This window comes from Ischnura elegans, chromosome 10 (genome assembly GCF_921293095.1).
Source record: "Ischnura elegans chromosome 10, ioIscEleg1.1, whole genome shotgun sequence".
NCBI classification, from domain to species: Eukaryota; Metazoa; Arthropoda; class Insecta; order Odonata; family Coenagrionidae; genus Ischnura; species Ischnura elegans.
Genome location: NC_060255.1, coordinates 101,821,168 through 101,838,456, shown reverse-complemented (window position 1 = coordinate 101,838,456; position 17,289 = coordinate 101,821,168). Strand labels below are relative to the sequence as shown.

The 17,289-nt window shown below is 39.5% G+C and overlaps 1 protein-coding gene across 1 annotated transcript in view; it reads left to right on the top strand.

Annotated features, from left to right (window-relative positions):
* LOC124166594 (neutral alpha-glucosidase AB) overlaps nucleotides 1–17,289 on the top strand; it is a 54,676-nt gene that overhangs the window by 1,575 nt on the left and 35,812 nt on the right. The window contains exons 6-8 of the mRNA XM_046544177.1: nucleotides 5,912–6,013; nucleotides 9,717–10,026; nucleotides 15,136–15,275. Coding sequence (XP_046400133.1) covers nucleotides 5,912–6,013; nucleotides 9,717–10,026; nucleotides 15,136–15,275 — 552 coding nt within the window. The remainder of the gene's footprint in view (nucleotides 1–5,911; nucleotides 6,014–9,716; nucleotides 10,027–15,135; nucleotides 15,276–17,289) is intronic.

The window sequence follows — 17,289 nt, the reverse complement described above, 5'->3', positions numbered from 1 at the left end:
CAAGTGTAGGAGTGGGCCACAAATGTTAGTAGAAAAGTTTGGAAAAGAACTGGATTAAAAATAATATGTTTGACGAGATAAAGATAAATAAAATGTTTTAATAATAGATTCACTTACAAGGACTTTGTCCTTGTAAGTGAATCTATTATTAAAACTGCCTGTTTATAAGTATGGTTCACAGAGCAAAAAAAATTTGTCCTACGGCTGATGGTAGCTCCAGCATAATAGCTTTAGGTGCCATGAAAAGGTGCCACTTTGGCCCAATAATGTGATTTTATCTGAGACAAGATAATTCATCACATGGGAAATCTAGAAGTTTAGTTATTATTATTGAAATATTCTGCCAATTAAGGTCGAATGGCATGCAGTATTTAAGTGGCAGTCCTCCACCCCTTCATGGACTTCCCACTTCAATTCATAGTAAGGCCCCTTTACCCTTTAAATCTATCAAAAAATCCTATTCTATTCCTTCCTCTCATTCATTTACCCATCATTCCACCCCTTTATCACTGTTTTCAATGTACCTTCCCACTCAGCATTCATTCCATTCATAACTTCTGTCTCTGCCATTACTCATCTAGAAGCAGCCTCTCCTTCTCCATTATTTTTCAGACCCACATCTAGAACGCTTCGAGTCCTCTCTCTTCCTCCTTCCTAAGTTTTCATGTTTCTGCACTGTAAAGTGCTCCAGATCAGACTCTTCAATAACCCTAAATATTTAAACTCTTACATTATAGTCCTCTCATATGTTCCATCCTGTTCATGAACACCTCCTTTACTGAATTTGCTAATGCAATTCTCTCTCTCTCCCTGATGTGCTTTATCTGCCTTACTGCTGCATCCATTTTCCTCTAATTTACTTCGTAAATACAGTGCAGCCTTGATAAAACCTGTGATTGGTGAACTTGAGAGAAAAGGCAGCATTGGAACTGGAATATATACATATAAACATGGCAGAGTGAATGGGGATATTATGGGAAGGTGGGAGAGTAAGCAGAGAGTGGGGAATGGGTGTTGGGTGGCGCTGAGTGCACTTGCTGGGTTTGCACCTATTTACTAACTTTGGCTACAATCCATGCAGCGGTGTGGCAATGCATAGCAGACAGACAAACAGGCATTCTCTTCTTTTTATGAAAAAAGATTTAGCATGGCCTGCAATTATATCACCGAGGAATGCCTTAAGTTCCTCCTTCTCGAAAGCTAGGTTCACATTTTTATAGCTAGCATATATATGCCACTTTGTCTGCAAATAAATAAATATAAAACACCTAGATACACCCTATGACAATAATATTTTTATGGATATTTACCTACAATATGCTTGTATTCCACCATTAAATAAAATTAATTTTATTTTATTATTATATATGCCATACTAAAATAAAAATTTGTGGTTAAAATATAAGAGCAGCCATATTTAGATTAGGAATGAGAACTGCATGGCATCTGATGTATGTATATCAGGCGGTCATTTTCCAGTGTTTATGGCAGATATATAAGAGTACAGAAAAACTTGAGAAAATATAAAATAAAAACATTAACAAAAATGAGATAAAAGTTACCATCATATTGTGCAAAATACTTCAATAAAAATAATTTACTTACCCTGTGTGGGTAACTGAAAATTCTTTAAATGCCATGACTCACATAAATATTTCTCAAGTCAATAAATTTAAGGGGGCAACTAGAATATTAGTGGAGTGGTGAAGACAGACATCCTTTTGAACTTAGTAGAGTAGCACGATGTAGTGCATGTCATCTAGGGCCCAGAAAAAAATTAAAGAATTACTAAAATGACACATGACCCTTGGGACAGTCTGTGTTTTGAAATGGGAATCGACAAATATCAACTTTAAGTGGCCAGTGAAAAGATGCTGTTGGACCTACTGGATGCATAAATCTAGTCCTTGCATCTCCCTGTTCTAAATGTGTAGTGTAAATAGGGTGGTTTCCTATTATTTTTTTATTGCCTAAATCGAAAGATTATTACTCCTGGAGTACGTATTTCGCGCTTTAAGATTTTTAAATGACGATACCTATTTTTCGCAATTAAATGAAAAGTGAAAATTTTCAAGCGTGCGAAAACGCGATGCGTAAGTAGGAATGATGGGGAAAAGTCCGTGCGACGCATTTCTGGTTCCCCCTCCCGCCTTGTGAGGTGACCTTGATCGAGGCTCTGAGCGCTGATAGGACGCAGGATGCTAGCGGGTAGCGGAGTACCTTGCTGGCTGGTAGCGCTTGGCTTAAAAAAGGTTTATTAATACCTAATCAAACGAAGAGAACTTTCCGACCTTAGCCAGTTTTAATAGGTGATTATTAAGACATGTTTCCCTGAGCTCTGTGCCTCATGCATGCATTGGTAACCTCAGACGATGTATAACTCCTATCATCTGGTGTAGAAACTAGGTCCCTGTGACGTCACGTGGAGTGGAATCGCATGGGCGCCAATCTGGCCTTTTTCAAATGAGGATAAAATTTGACCGTTGCCATTCGTCTAAACTGGTATTTCAAAAACCAAATAATTTGTGTATTATGAATACTTTAATGGCGGGTAACGAATCGCAATCAATGGCTTTCGTTTTCTTTGATGAAGGAAACTACCCTATTACACCTATGTACCATTTAGAATCGTATTTTCAGGAAAAAAATAAATTTACTTTCAAGGATTCTGCAATTACTAAATTTCAATTTTAGGGTGATGAAGGAATAAAATTCCAGCAGTGGGTATAAGTTAACAAAACTCAGCTTATAGATATGAGAAATATAGAAATAATTTGTAAGGTTTACTGTTATTTAATTATGGGCACGACCCGGGTTTCGTAACTTGGTTACATCGTCAGGTGACTGATCTTGCATGCATCTTATATTTATACGCATGTATGACGGTGAGGACATCTATCAGAAGGGAAAGGACTGGTTGAGAGGGCGGGGGTGGGAGTTAAGCACGGAATGGAAGGGGGGGAAGGGGCAGCCTTGATTTGGGACGAGGGTTTTTCCTGTGAGGATAGGTATCTGACCAGTGAGGGGAGGGCGGGGTTTAAGTGGGTGAGGAGACGAGAGCTAAAGAACATAGCGGTGTTGGGTAAGAAAGAGAGGATTAGCAGGGTACATTGAGTTTTCTAAATCACAATAGTCTATGGTAGGTCGTTGAGTCCGGCTGTGGATGGTGCTGGTATAGGTTAATGATTTCCCCGAAGGACATGGGTCACTGGGGGAATTTTGGTAAAAGCACTGCGTAGTATTCGTTCTTGGAAATTTTAACGGCACACTGGTAGATAGGCGAAATTTAAAGGTTGTCACTGTAGGAGTTCACTGATGGGGATGGAAAAGAGAGGGGAGTGGGAGGGGAGCACTTGTTCGTTGGCAAGGGGGGTGTTGTTCTTTAAATGTTGTTTAATCTCCAACGTTTCCAGGGCGTCGAGTCTCTTCCTGTTTCCTTCTGAGTGGAGGATGTCCGGCTTGAAATCACTTTTGTGTTTGCTATCTAATAAATGATTGGCGAAGTTGGATTGCTCTTTTTTCTTCTTGAAACAGTTGTGATGCTCACTCACTCTGTTATTAACACTTCTCTCCGTTTTGCCGATGTATTTCATACCACAGTCGTCGCACTTTAGGCAGTGAATTCCACTTCTTTTTTCTGGTGGGAAACGATCTTTGCAGTTGGGTAACAACATTTTGAGAGTTGAGGGGGTGTAATATGCAATTCTGTATTTTTCTTTCGGGAAGGAGGAGGTAACAGAATGAGAAATTTTTCCTAGGAAGGGAATCCTGCACCAATTTTTTGGATTGTTGATGGGGGAGAGCGAGGACACCATTGATAAGGCCTGTTTCTTCCGCACTTTATTGAGGATGTTATCAATTATTGCTGGTTGATAGCCATTAACCTTTGCAATGTGCTGAATGATTTTCCATTCCTTATTGTAATTCTGTACATTGAGAGGAACTTTTATGAGTCTATTGATTAAAGAATGGAACGTTGCTGTCTTGTGTTGGAAGGGGTGGCGTGAGTCCACGGGAATGGTGACGTCGGTGGAGGTGGGTTTTCGGTAAATATCAAAAAGATATATTCCTTCATTTAGTTGAATGTTTAAATCTAGATGATTAATTGATTTATTTCCTACTTCCATAGTAAATTTAATATTGCTGTTCTGGGAATTAATAAATGTGAAAAATCGTTCTAACTGCCTAGTGGTGCCGGTCCAACAGCATAGCACGTCGTCCACATATCTGTACTAATAGTGAACATGTTTTATTAGAACGTGATTCGAATGAAATAATTTTGACTCAAAATTATCCAGAAACATTTCTGCGAGCAGGGGTGAAAGGGGTGATCCCTTGGCAAGTCCTTCTAATTGTTGATAATAATTATTATCAAATAGGAAGTAGTTTTAATTGAGGCATGTGTTAGTAAGTTCCAATATCTCTTCAATTACTACGGGATTGACGTGGTTATTTTGTAGGTGCATCACATCTTGATCGTATGTCGTAGAATTACTGTATATGTACATGATTCAGTCTTAAGACCACTTCCTGACGAAACGATTTTATGCTGGCCGCTGTTCACGGCACAGCACACGGCGTGGCAGAGAGTCGTCTCGTCTAAGCCACCTGGATTTCACATGAACGGCGGCCGGCAAAAATTGTCATTTCGTCTGAAAGCGGCCTCTATGTAGCATCGTCTGTCTACCATAGACAGCGCATTGCCGGGCCGGATTGATATTGGCGCCGTGCCGTGGACGGTGGTAGGTGAAAAGTGAGCTCGTTTGCTACTAGCTGCGGCTATGGAAATGTTACAATGCTGGCGAGAGCGACAAACTGACGAACGCTTAAATGCACGTGGAAGCGAGCACACTATGCAGCACAAAATTGCCATTGGACTCATGTCGCTGTCTCACTGTGCGTAGCGCTTCCTGTGGCTAACAAAAGAACTGAATTGAATGCACTAGTGTTTCTCCTAGTTTGTAGGTAATTTGTTTTTGCTGGGAATCATGCTGTCAGTGTATTTTTATTAACCATTCTTATTATGTAGTACAGTGAGTCCTCGTTCTACGTCACCCCGTTTAACGTCATTTCGCGATAACGTCACGAAAATTTTGAGACCGTCATTCGTTTATCGCACCTACGCTTCGCGATAACGTCAAGTCTTTTAAATTTCGCACGAAAAAAAAGGCGAAGCGGCGGGCGTTGCAGGTTGTTCGTTTTGTGGGCGGTAGTACAGTCAGTCTAAGCAAAGTGTAAAACGGTGTGTTTATTCTTAATTGCGATTACGGTTTTGGCAAAAATTTCTGCAAAATGAATTCTTGCGTAGATGCGTAAGGTTTTACTTGACATAATGGTTTTCAGGAACCTTAAAAGTGATTTCAAGGCATTTTTCTGTGTAGAACTCGGAGTTTTTGTCGTCACTTTTTTCGCCGAGTTCACAATAATTTTGGTTCCTGTAACTGCGACGATGTTTCAGCGATAATGATGCCTTGGATGATGCCCAGGCGATGCTTGCCCGGGCGACCACCATAGCGAAGCCAAAAAGCAAATGCTGGAAGATACAAAAATGGAGAAGGATTTACGTCACTGCTGCTATTGTCGTCGACGAAGACAGGAACTCTTATTTATGCGATAGTTTGGCATTCCCACCTTAAAAAATGCCCCAGATATGATACGCTAACATTTTTTTCGCGTAGGAATTGTGAGGTCTAGGAGCCGATATTCACTTTTTACATTGTTTCTTATGGGATATTATGCTTCGATTAACGTCATTTCGTTTATCGTCACATTTTTCAGGAACGGTAAGTGACGTTAAACGAGGACTCACTGTATTAGAATGAAGTTGTTGCATGTTTGTAAATTTTCCTATTATTTGTATTGCTGTTGATTAGGTGGTGTTTACATTATTGAATATCTCTTTTTTTTCCAGTGACACTGATCCTTATCGTCTCTACAACCTTGATGTCTTTGAGTACGAGTTGGATAACCCTATGGCCCTCTATGGCTCTATTCCTTTTGTCATCGCCCATGGGTGAGTGGGTCTTATATTCATTTTGTTTTAATTGGACATGTGACTGACTTTGAGTCAAGTAGTTCAAGGCATGTCAATTACAGTTGAGCCCCCCCCCCCCCCTGACGTACGTACTAGGGTGAGTTGAGGTCAACGAGGGGGGAACTGAGGACCAGAGATGGGAGACAAAATGGTACTACTTAGAAAGGAGAGATAAAACAAAAGAAAGGGTATTTGGATGCACTTTGTAATTATCATGAAAACACTGAATAACGTAATGTGCAATGATGGAAGGAATCTTAAACTTGTGCTGATTGTACTTGAGGTATGTTTCATTCATTTTATACTATCCACAAAGATAATGGTAGCTTATTTTTACAATGGACTCCGGATAACTAATTTTTAGGAGGATTTATCTATTTATGGTAGTTTAAAAGATAATTTATCTATCATCATTTGCACTGATGATATGGAAACTTAAGGGATGTCTTAATTGCTATGCAGCATTCCTCAAGCGGTGAGAGAGTTGTAATTTTCCCCAGTTGCCGAGGCGATTAGCTATAACAATGGAAGCTTGGCACGGAGGTGAGGAACTACAGATGAATGAATTCAGCGAAATGTTAGGGTTTCATATACCTAGGTGTCATTCACAGCATGGAAATGAGAGCTTTGAGTGAATAGAAAAAGTACCATTGGACAACCTCACCCATTTTGAGATTAATTATTTTTTGATTAATTTTGAGATTAAGTTCCAGACAATAATTTCTTTAATTAAAAAATAATACATTTAATTTAGTTGGGTAATATGTGTAATTTAATTAAGAATCTCAGAAGTATGAAAATATTATTTTTTACACATTACATAATTAAGTTATTCAAAATGATTGCCACGGACTTTGCCACACCTCTCTGGACGTCTCATCAGAAAATTTTTACCATTTAGTAGGATTTGTTGGTCATTTCGAATTGTGTTTGTAACATAGTCTATTCTGATTAAAAGTTAAGTCACACCGTTAAACTTACCCTTCATACACTAAAGCCCTCATGTGGCCCTAGAGAAAGTAATCGAGTTGATTTAAATTTGGAGATGGAGAATGTGCATGTTCCCCACAATGGGGAACATGCACAATTTTTGTTCAAGTGCTTTAATGAGACGGTCCCTCCCTCAAATGTGCTCGCCGAAAATTTTGTGGATGAATAAACCTAAACCTAAAATTTCGACTTGTTTCTACAGTGGATTATGGTTCAAAAACAGGAACTTGAGTAAATACAATGTAAATAGTACTTGAAACTTATTTCTTGTCCATCAAATACTTTTTTATTACCATTTAACGATCATTTGGATCTCAACTCCGGCCGATTTGGGAAAACTATCAAAGTTTCTCGTGGTTACTAAGTAAATACATAAGGTAGATTTTCAGCTAGCAATGGATTTATTTAATCTTAATGGAGAAAAATAAATATTTACGCATCGCGCTAAGGTCTGTTCACTTTATCTTTGCGGGTGAGCTGGTGTGGCTTAACCGAGTTGGGGTGAGAGGAGGGAAAGTTTATCTACACGTGACTTTCCGTCTCCTAATCAGCAGACAGTAGGCGTGGCCTAGCACTTCGGAATTTCAGTCGCTCTCAGACCTCCGTCGTGTCAACTTCGTGAATCTGCAAGCTGTGTTGCCAAATCTCGCGCGTTCTCTTGGTGCTCTTCGATTCATCCATTTAAATCCAACTTATAACTTACTGTTCCTTATTCTTCCACTTCAATCCTTTTCCATCGCCTTTCCAGAAAATTTTTATTCACCTTTTGCATTCCCATCAGCACCGACTCCCTCCCTCCACCTATTTCCTCTCAGTACTTTTCCAATCCCTTTATTACCAAACCCTAACCCTTTTCCTCAACTCCGTATTTACTTTTGGGTATTACTACCTATATAGTTTTGTATACCTCTGATTTAAAAGAGTAACATCCGAGCGTGTTTATTGAAGGCTCCGAAAGTGACTCCGAAAATTAAGACACTGACGGGAGGGAAGACAAGGAGGTTGATTTATTAGCCACACCACTCCAGCAATAAGTTACAAAATTAATTATTTAATAAAATACCCGTCGTGCTTCTTTTCTCCATTCTTTTTGCATCCTCATCCTCACGAATTCCCTTGCAATCCCCGTTTATCAGAATGTTCACGCTTATGTATGCCTTTCACCAGCGGTCTCGCATTTAATGGACAATATCCTGGCTTCTGAGATGGGATTATCCTCAATCCCCTCTAAATAAGTAGCTATACATTGTATGCATTGTTTCGCCGTCGGGCCCAAAATATCTGTGGCCACGTATGAGTCACACCTTTTCAGTGGGACACTAGGGCGTCTGTGTACATTTGGCAATGTTAAGGTCGCTCCTGCTCTCTCTCGGTACTACCCCTTCAGCGAGGCCCCTCCCCCTTCAGCGAGGCCCTCCGGTAGTGTCCGGGATCTCACGAAAGCTGACCCGCAGAGATAAAATGAACAGATTTTAGTGACGAAGCAATCACTGTTTTTCAGAAAATCAGCCGCCATATAAAGTAGTCGACCGAAAGTAAACTGTCGTATTGTGCCTTCTTAAATCCCTCTTAATTCAATTTGTCCTTTGAGAAACTACTACAAAGCTCAAAGATGAGTTTTACTTCTTATATTGCATTGCTTGATATCTTGCATTGAAGGCTCTACCGCTCCACTCTCTTAGCGAAGTAAATGGTGTAATGTGCGATGACGTCAGAAGGCGTTTCAGGTCACGTGATTTCAAGCAATATTCGAGTCTTTTTAATTAGCATTTACTGACGTTTGTGGAGATTTTTGGCTTACATATTTGGACTCGTGAGAAAATTGTCTATTCAATGAGACTCACTAGCATGATGAAATAATTTCATGCATGTTCCCCATTTAGGGCCTCCACGTCCAATCCAGCGGTTGGGATAGCTCCTATTCCAATAATTGATCTCATCACGATGATAATGAGCTAGGGCTTTGTCATGCTTAAAATACATCTGAGTCCGCACTCCTAATGGGATGTCTTCCAAAAGCACTGGTAGTTCATTTTGAAGGAATTGATAGTATGTTCTCCTGGTCAGGTTGGCTGTTGATGACATGGGGTTTTCAAGAATTCCACACCAAATTTTCTCTGACAAACATCGCTGGAAGCTTGTCTCTACCTTTTTATTGGGGTTGAATGCAGCCCAATAGTCCCTATTCTGGGAATTATTCACACCTTCCCTTGTAAATGTTGCTTCATCCGAAAACAAAATATGTGGTTAGAGTTCATTATTATTGATGATAAACCATTGGCAAAAATTCAACTTTGCACCATGGTTGCCTTTGGGTTTATTATGATTATGAGGGTTGGAAGCCAAGGGGCACAAGTGATTTTTTCCTCAACGGATTTAGGTAAAGTTAATTGTTAGAATAAATACTCAAAAACCTGGTTGCCATGGGAAACAAGTGAGTCTCTGTTCTGTGCTGACATCGAGTGGAACAGCGAATGCACTACTAAACATCTAATTGATCTTGGTTGTTTTCTATAGCTAATTTCTGTACCCAACTCTGTATAGAAAAGAGAAATCACTTGTACCACTTGGCTTCCAACCCTCACATACATAGTCAGTGAGTTGTTTTAAAAGTCAGACTGGAAATCAGGGACTTTGGAAGTGGACATTAATGCTGTTTATTTATTTGTGTGTGTGTTTTTCTGATGTGCAGAGCTGCGAGTTCTGTGGGAGTGTTTTGGCACAATGCGGCCGAGACATGGGTGGACATAAAGAGCAAAGGAGGGGAGGGCAGCAGCGTGGTGGGTGGGGCAGCTGCTGGCGTGGTCTCATCGATTGTGAACCTTGTGTCTGGAGGCTCTGAGGGTGGAGGGGGGCAGGAGGGGAGCAGGGCCAGGTCCAACGTGGATGCACGCTTCATGTCGGAGAGTGGCCTCATTGACGTGTTCTTCTTGATGGGGCCCAAGCCTCTGGATGTGTCCCGTCAGTATGCAAAACTCACGGGCACTGCTGCATTTCCACCCGTAAGTAAAGGTCTTCCTTCATCAGGTGCAGTGGAAGCTTAAATTAACCCTTTCCCGCCGGGCTCCGTCACGGAAAGTTGGTTTTAGCTGTACGAAGGTTTTGAGCATTTCTTTTTTGCCCTGTACTGAGTTGTTTCTGGGCAAGGAATTGTCCAGGTAGTCGCTTCCTCCACTTAATGACCTTGCCTAGCGGGGTGCCGGACCCTTTCCTTGGCAAATGGGCAAATATAATCCTTGACCCTTTTCCTGAAGGCAGCCCGTCACGGCATACTTTTGCGGTCAGTTTATTGTTACTAGTGCGATGTTAATTTTTTTTAATTGTCACTATTGCAGCGAATGTCAGTTCATCAATGTATACCTTTCATTTTGCAGTGCCTTTAGAACTTTTAAACAAAGTTCTACGGTTATTTTTACGGTTTTCAGCGAAAGGGCATTATATCATAGAGCAACGAATAATTTAAAGTGAATGAAATCATTCGATGTACCTAGCATTCTTCTAGTTATTTACGATTTATGATATTAACATATTTTAGATCCACGATGCCCAAATCTACGCTCTCCTCATTTGCGTCTACTCTCCATGAGCATCCTGAAAACATGAGAATGAAACATTTTGAATTTTTTTCTGGAATATTTTCCCGAAAAATTCTCATAAAACTATGTTCTTGAATCTTATAAATTTGTTGTTTGAAATGGCTAAATTATATTTATAAAGCAATTTCATTTAGATAAATATAAATTTATATTACGCTCGAAATAAGAAAGAGAAGAGATTCTTATTTTATTACATTACGAGGGCTTTTTTTCATAGGAGTTCAATCAGATATTTCACCGAATTCCACCGCAAATGTACACTTAGAATGTGGCTAACAGAGTAAAGTATATCTTTAGATGTAAATCATAACAATATCGCTCCTATAAATTTGCTGGTAAGGTTTAAAAATAACAATTAAATATCTAACCTTAGCGTCTCCAAAATTTGTTCTAGGTGATGATGAAGTCCGTAAAATGAACGCTAGAGTTCCGTTTAAAATTTGGAACCGATCAGCAGAACATCCGGAATGTAATTCTTGGCATTGATTTTCAATAAATGCAACATGTTTGTTTTTAGATATTCTAACTTATAAACAAATAAGTGACCATGAGCACCTTCTTTGAGTGGGACAATAAGTGCCGGAATGGACCGACATAATCCTCACACGGACAATAAGAAAGGGTCGGACCTCTCGCACCTAGGGACCCTAATGGCGCTTGGGACCCACTTGGCATGCTTGACCGCAAAGCCGTGAAAACATGGCCTTTAACGTAGGAAAATTCAAGCCGTGAAAACACAGCCTTCGGAGGGAAAAGGTTAACAAGTGCGACCATGGTCTGAGGGGTTTGGAATTCCTTTGGAAGGAAATCAAAGCAACAGCAATGAAATAATTTACCTAGCCAAAGGCTGCACTGAGCAGTTGTGTGTACACTTTTGGTTCTTGATTGTAGAAATTGGTATCACCGCACATTATCACATGTAATAAAATTTTGATTTCATATGCCTTGATTTTTATGCAGTGACAGTCAAGTCTGGCCAGGAAGCATAAGCTCACTAAGGCCCTGGTAAAATTACATACAGTGCAACCTCGATAAAACGAGACCCCACGGTGCTCAAATAAACGCTCGCTATAGCGAATTGTCGTTTTACCGGAGGTGGTGCAAATAATAGCCAATATACCTGTTGCGAACAGTTATACAGGAACAGGGGTGGTACGTTTTTTGCATCACTAAATTTCCTTACTTAAACTACAACTAACCGTTCAAGCAATTTATTAGCGCCGTACTGAATGAAAATCAAGCAAAGCATTGCATTGACAATCATTATGCCAATGCACAATCGACGAAGCCATTTTTCTATGTACTTAATGAGAGTATTTACGTGATCATTCTATTAATTTGGTATTTTTCACTGAAAATTGAAAAATAACTGATAAAACTGTATCGCGGTTATTTAATGCCTCAAATGCTTCCATTGGTGTATGTTTATTGTTCCTGTACGTTACGTGGCAGTTAATGTATCAGTTGCAGCTATTAAAATAACGTATCGCATTTGTTTCTGCAGACAAAAACGGTGGAAGGTTGTATAACAACCCTGCCTCGGAAGACTTTTTCTATCATACAATGTAATACAGTAGAATCCTGATTTAAGGTTTTTCAGGGGGGACAAACTTTAAAACACTAAATGCGGAAAAACACTAAATGAGGACCTGCCATTTTTTTCAGGTTTTAGGGATTGTAATGACTGAAATGGCTATTTATGAATAAAAAATATTATTTTATGTAACTAAAAGGTGCAGCATGCAGCAAAAATTCATTGATTAAGTGTTTTCAGCCCTATGAAGGTTGGATAATACTTTTCAGGAATCAGCTAAAAAAATGGATAGTAAAAATAAGTAATGAGAGGATGACAATTGTTTTAAAGAAATATTTTAAGAACATTTTAATATGCATCAATTGAAAAGCATTCCCACACGGAATATTATTATGGAAATTTAGTGATTCCATTTTTACTTATATTTCAGTGCTCTCGATGAAATTTTAAATTTTTTTCTGTAAATGCGACATGTAGGTGACTATAGCATTTCTAATATAATAAGAAAAGGTGTAAGTAGGTACTCGAAAAATCGTCATTGCATCTATAAAGATGAGTGAAATAAAGGGACAGCAGAAGATCGCTAATCCCGACATCTAAACTACCGAATATCTAGTAAAAGGGAGGTTTTCTGGCATTATAACAACTTAACGTTTTCTGTTGCCTCGGCGAAACGAGAGATGTATGAGCCTTTAAAAAGCCTCCCGTGCGCACATTTTGGATTTCGAGGTCATCCAAAAAAGGAGAATCTTATTTCTAGTATGCGTACAAGTCGATGGTGATTCAAGTCGATGATGGCACCAGATTCGTTGTCATATATCCGCGGCCTCATGCAGGTCGAATGGAACCGGGAGAAGTTGTTTATGCGGCGCGCTGATCACCTTGACTCCGACTCACCTTGTTTCTCGGCAGCTTTTAATGAAATTTGGTTGGACCTTGAATTACGATTAGCTAAACTTTAAGTTAAGTGAAAAGGTTTAATCTTCAACAAAACTCGATTTCATCAGAAAAATTGTCAGTGCCTCTTGAGTTTGGCAATTTCGTCAGGGTTATGATGTCGAAGTCAACCACCAAGGGACACCTGCCGGATTTTCGTATTTTTCCGCGCTCATCTATTCTACCGTGAGTATGCGGTGATTTTTTTCCAGTATGAGCGATTTATTTTGAGTCATGGACCGTGATAGTTCGTCAAAACTCCGATTGTCATTTTCTTTTGACATTAATTAGCACCAGATATATATTTTTGAATCGATATCAACCAGCCGCATGTCGGTAAATTGGCTCCGGGATATCTAAATTACGATGTAAAATAATTTTGTTCCGCAGGGAAAGAATGCTCTCACTCACGGTCATGACAGGGGAAACACTTCCTCTGACTTCCTCTGTTCTTTCGCTGTTCCTCCGTGGAAACTGACCTTGGAATGGATTACAGAAAGAATCTTCTAGTGAACTGCGCAATTGATATGAAATCCTCTTCTTCTGAAAAGAGAAAGTAGCCGACTGGAAAAATATTGGGCTAATAATGGACTGCCCGTAGGGAGTAGAGTTGAAAGGGGCATAAGCCATCAATTGAAAACATTACGAGAAAACATTATTGTAGCGGCCCTCAGAGGATAACTCGTGTCGTCACGTATCATCGAAGTCAAGTTCAAGAAGTGAAGGATAAGGTAGTTCGAGGTTATTAAGGGATGACTTTGCTCCATTAGATCGGATCTGATACAAAAAGTGCCTAGTGTTTGGATCAGAAGGGGAGCGAAACATTACGAGAAGACAAATCACCCAGCTTGAGAGTTGAAGGTCGCAGCGCTGCGCTCGCGGAATAAAGCAGTTGAAGAAGCGTTCCCCGGTAGATTCTATCGACTCTTGGTAAACTTTCATGAGACTGTTCTTGTTGATGAGCATAAATTCGAAGATTTGGATGAACCGTCATGAAAAAACGTTAAATCGACCAAAAAAATCTTGAGCGGGACAAATTTTTACGACCATAAATGCGGAAAAACGCAAAATACGGAAACACTAAATACGAATAATTTTTACATTGTCCTAATAGGGAATGAATCGGGACCCAAAAAAATAAATGCTAAATGTGGAAAAACGTTAAATGCGAAGACGTTAAATCCGGATCCGACTGTATCTTCATTATCTACGGTAAAAATTTTGCTAAGCATGCAAAATGATGTGATTAAAATTGCCGTTGTTAAAAAAAGTTCCTTTTTCAGTGTTATGCTCGCGACGTAGGTATTTGAAATAATACCCTGAGTTTATCACAGCACTGCAATAAAAATGATTGTGAGTAAAATTGGTAATATAAGAAAAGGTATTAACGTGGTACTATTTCATGAAAAAGTATAACACAGATATTATGCTGATTTCATGTAAGTAAAACAAAAGCAAGATGCAAGAAACAGGGACGAATATAACTCACGTGGATAATATTTACGACAAAGGAATGGAAAGGCATACACATCTGATGGACCAAAAAAAAAAAAAAAACTTTCGAGTATGAATTCATCGATTTAACATTCTCAATAATGACTGAGAAGCATGAACAAGGAATGCAGAATTTTTTAAATTAATGAAACTAAAAGTGCAGCATCAGCTCTTCTCATATGCCCTCTGTGGTGGCGCCGAATGTATACGACATGCTGCCAAATGAGAGTTAGTTGTTCTCTAGGTTCTTCCAGCGGCCACCAGGGGATGCTCAGCCACCCGGGTGACGGAAGAAAGTGCCAGAACGACTCCTACCACTGACGGGAATAGTTCGGTGTCAGATTCATTGAAGCCTTACAATCTACAAAATCATAGAAAATTAAGTGTAAAATTTTTAACTTTGAAAAATTTCAATGTTAAGTAATTGCTAGTGTTTGTTTCCCTTGGAATTTGTCCTATTCAGGTTAAATCAGGAGGTTAATGGTTGTCTCTCTCTCTCTCCTGCATTAACTGGCCCTAAAAGTGCTCATTTCTTCATCATTATCTTTCAGTATTTTGCTTTTGGCTACCACCAGTCTCGCTGGAATTACAACGACCAAGAGGACGTGAAGAATGTTGACGAGAGCTTTGACGAGCACGACATCCCCTGCGACGTCATCTGGCTCGACATTGAGCACACGAGCGGCAAGAGGTGACTGACTACTGTCTTCTCTCTATGATAATCATATGTATTCTATCTATCTAACATGAATAATAGCCTCAAATGATAGGGAAAGGGTAGTCTGAATTATTTTAACAGATTCATACACGAATAGGGGATCCTTAAATGAGGTGACTCTGTGTACTCCTCCACCATTTTACATAGTGTTTGAACATCTTGGAATTACATTATTTTACTCTTCCATCTTAGCGCACTCAGGCTAAGAGATCATTCTCTATTCACTTTATTTCTAATACTATCGTTCAGGAGCGATATACACTCTGTCCAGCAGTTTTGCATGGCAGCGGAAGTTATTTTATTCCTTACCAATCCAATATTATGGGCCATATTTTTCAGGATAACTGTTTCAAGGAATTGCGTTACTTGCAGTTCTGAGTTTCTGATGGCAAGGAGTACATAGTTCCCACGTTTGGTAGCCTGGGTGGAAAGGCTCTTATGTTTCCTTGATCGAGGGACTGAAAAAAGGCAGTGGAACAAATCGCCTCAATATTACCATCAATTGATATTTTTAAAAATCAGACAGTTGTGCTTACTGCTTTATTAAAGAAGTGTTGAATTTAATGTTTTCAGGTGTGACCTTGTGGAAGATTGTTACAAAGTACATAATTGTAAAAGCAAGTACACGTACAGCTTAAGTGCACGCCACTCCGTCATCATTAGACACCTGGCTAGGGACATGCAAAAGGTGGGGTTGTTTTAGAGCCAAAAGTGGTGTTATTTTTCTACAAAAGCGATGTTATTTTGCCCTGAAATCGGTGTTATTTTAACGGCAAAATAATTGATGTTGAATGAGAGCCATGCTTTCAGTGGCCCACCCATTGCCCTAAATTTAGGATATTATAGACCGGGAATAATATAATATAAGCAATAATATACATGGATTATTGACTGAATTCACCTATTTTACATATTTTATCCTTCGCTAATGCATATATCTAGCTTACAAAGAGAGAAATTACTTTTAAATGTCTGTAATTTCAAATGAAATATTGCTATTGTGATCAAGTTTGTCATCTTTTACATTTGTTCTCTTATCTGTCAACTCAGTGATAGCAGAAAAGAAATCTTTCCGAGTCCACGTTTGCAGAAGGGGTCCAAATTGCTTAAAGGCACTTGGAAGCAAATAATTTCTTAGACATTTGAGCTCCTGGATTGTTTTAATTATATCCACTAAACCCAGGGAATATTGCTTTTGCTGTTGTAATTTCTGTAATTCTCCCAACCCCAAACCCCAACATCAACTTCTCTGTCTCCATCGATTCCATGCCATGAATTTTTTGTCTTTAAGTCAGGGTTCATGTCTGTAGTCGAAACTTCTTGGGGGTCAAAAACTGAGATCTTTTCAAATGCCTATTTTTCTGCTTAGTCTTCTACCATAAGAGAACAAAGTTTGGTTGATGCCTTTTCAGCCATCTGCATAGATATTGACTCTACAGCAGCTGCTTAAAGGTTGTCATGTTTTGCAGATGTAATGAGTGGTTTTATCAAAAAAAGTACTCTTATGAATATTTTACTGCGGGCCGCCGTTCACGGCACAGTGCAGTGAAATCCAGAGTCGTCTTGTCGGAAAGTGGCCTGAATTTTAAGGTGCTGTGCCAGAAACGGCAGCTGGCGATAAGTCATTTCGGCTGAAATCTGCCTCAATGTATCTCCGTGTGTACTTCACGGCATAGACGGCGCACCGCCGCTTTTTGCCTCTTTCAGACGAGCCGGCTTTGCTCCGGCCGTCGTCAATGGCACGGCCGATGATCATGATTTCCTCAGGCATTTTTACTGTATGGTCTATAAATGAGCGGTGGGGGTGTCATTTTGATGTGCTTCTTGAAACACGTGGGGGGGAGTGGTTGTTTTTATTGATGCAAGAAAGTTAAATTTGTGGCTTCCTGAACTGTTGGTGCCGTGTTTGTTATTTGGTTGAAACCCTTTCTTTGCTCATTTCATTACTCATAGTTTGCTCATTCCTCAACTTTGAATTGAAATATAA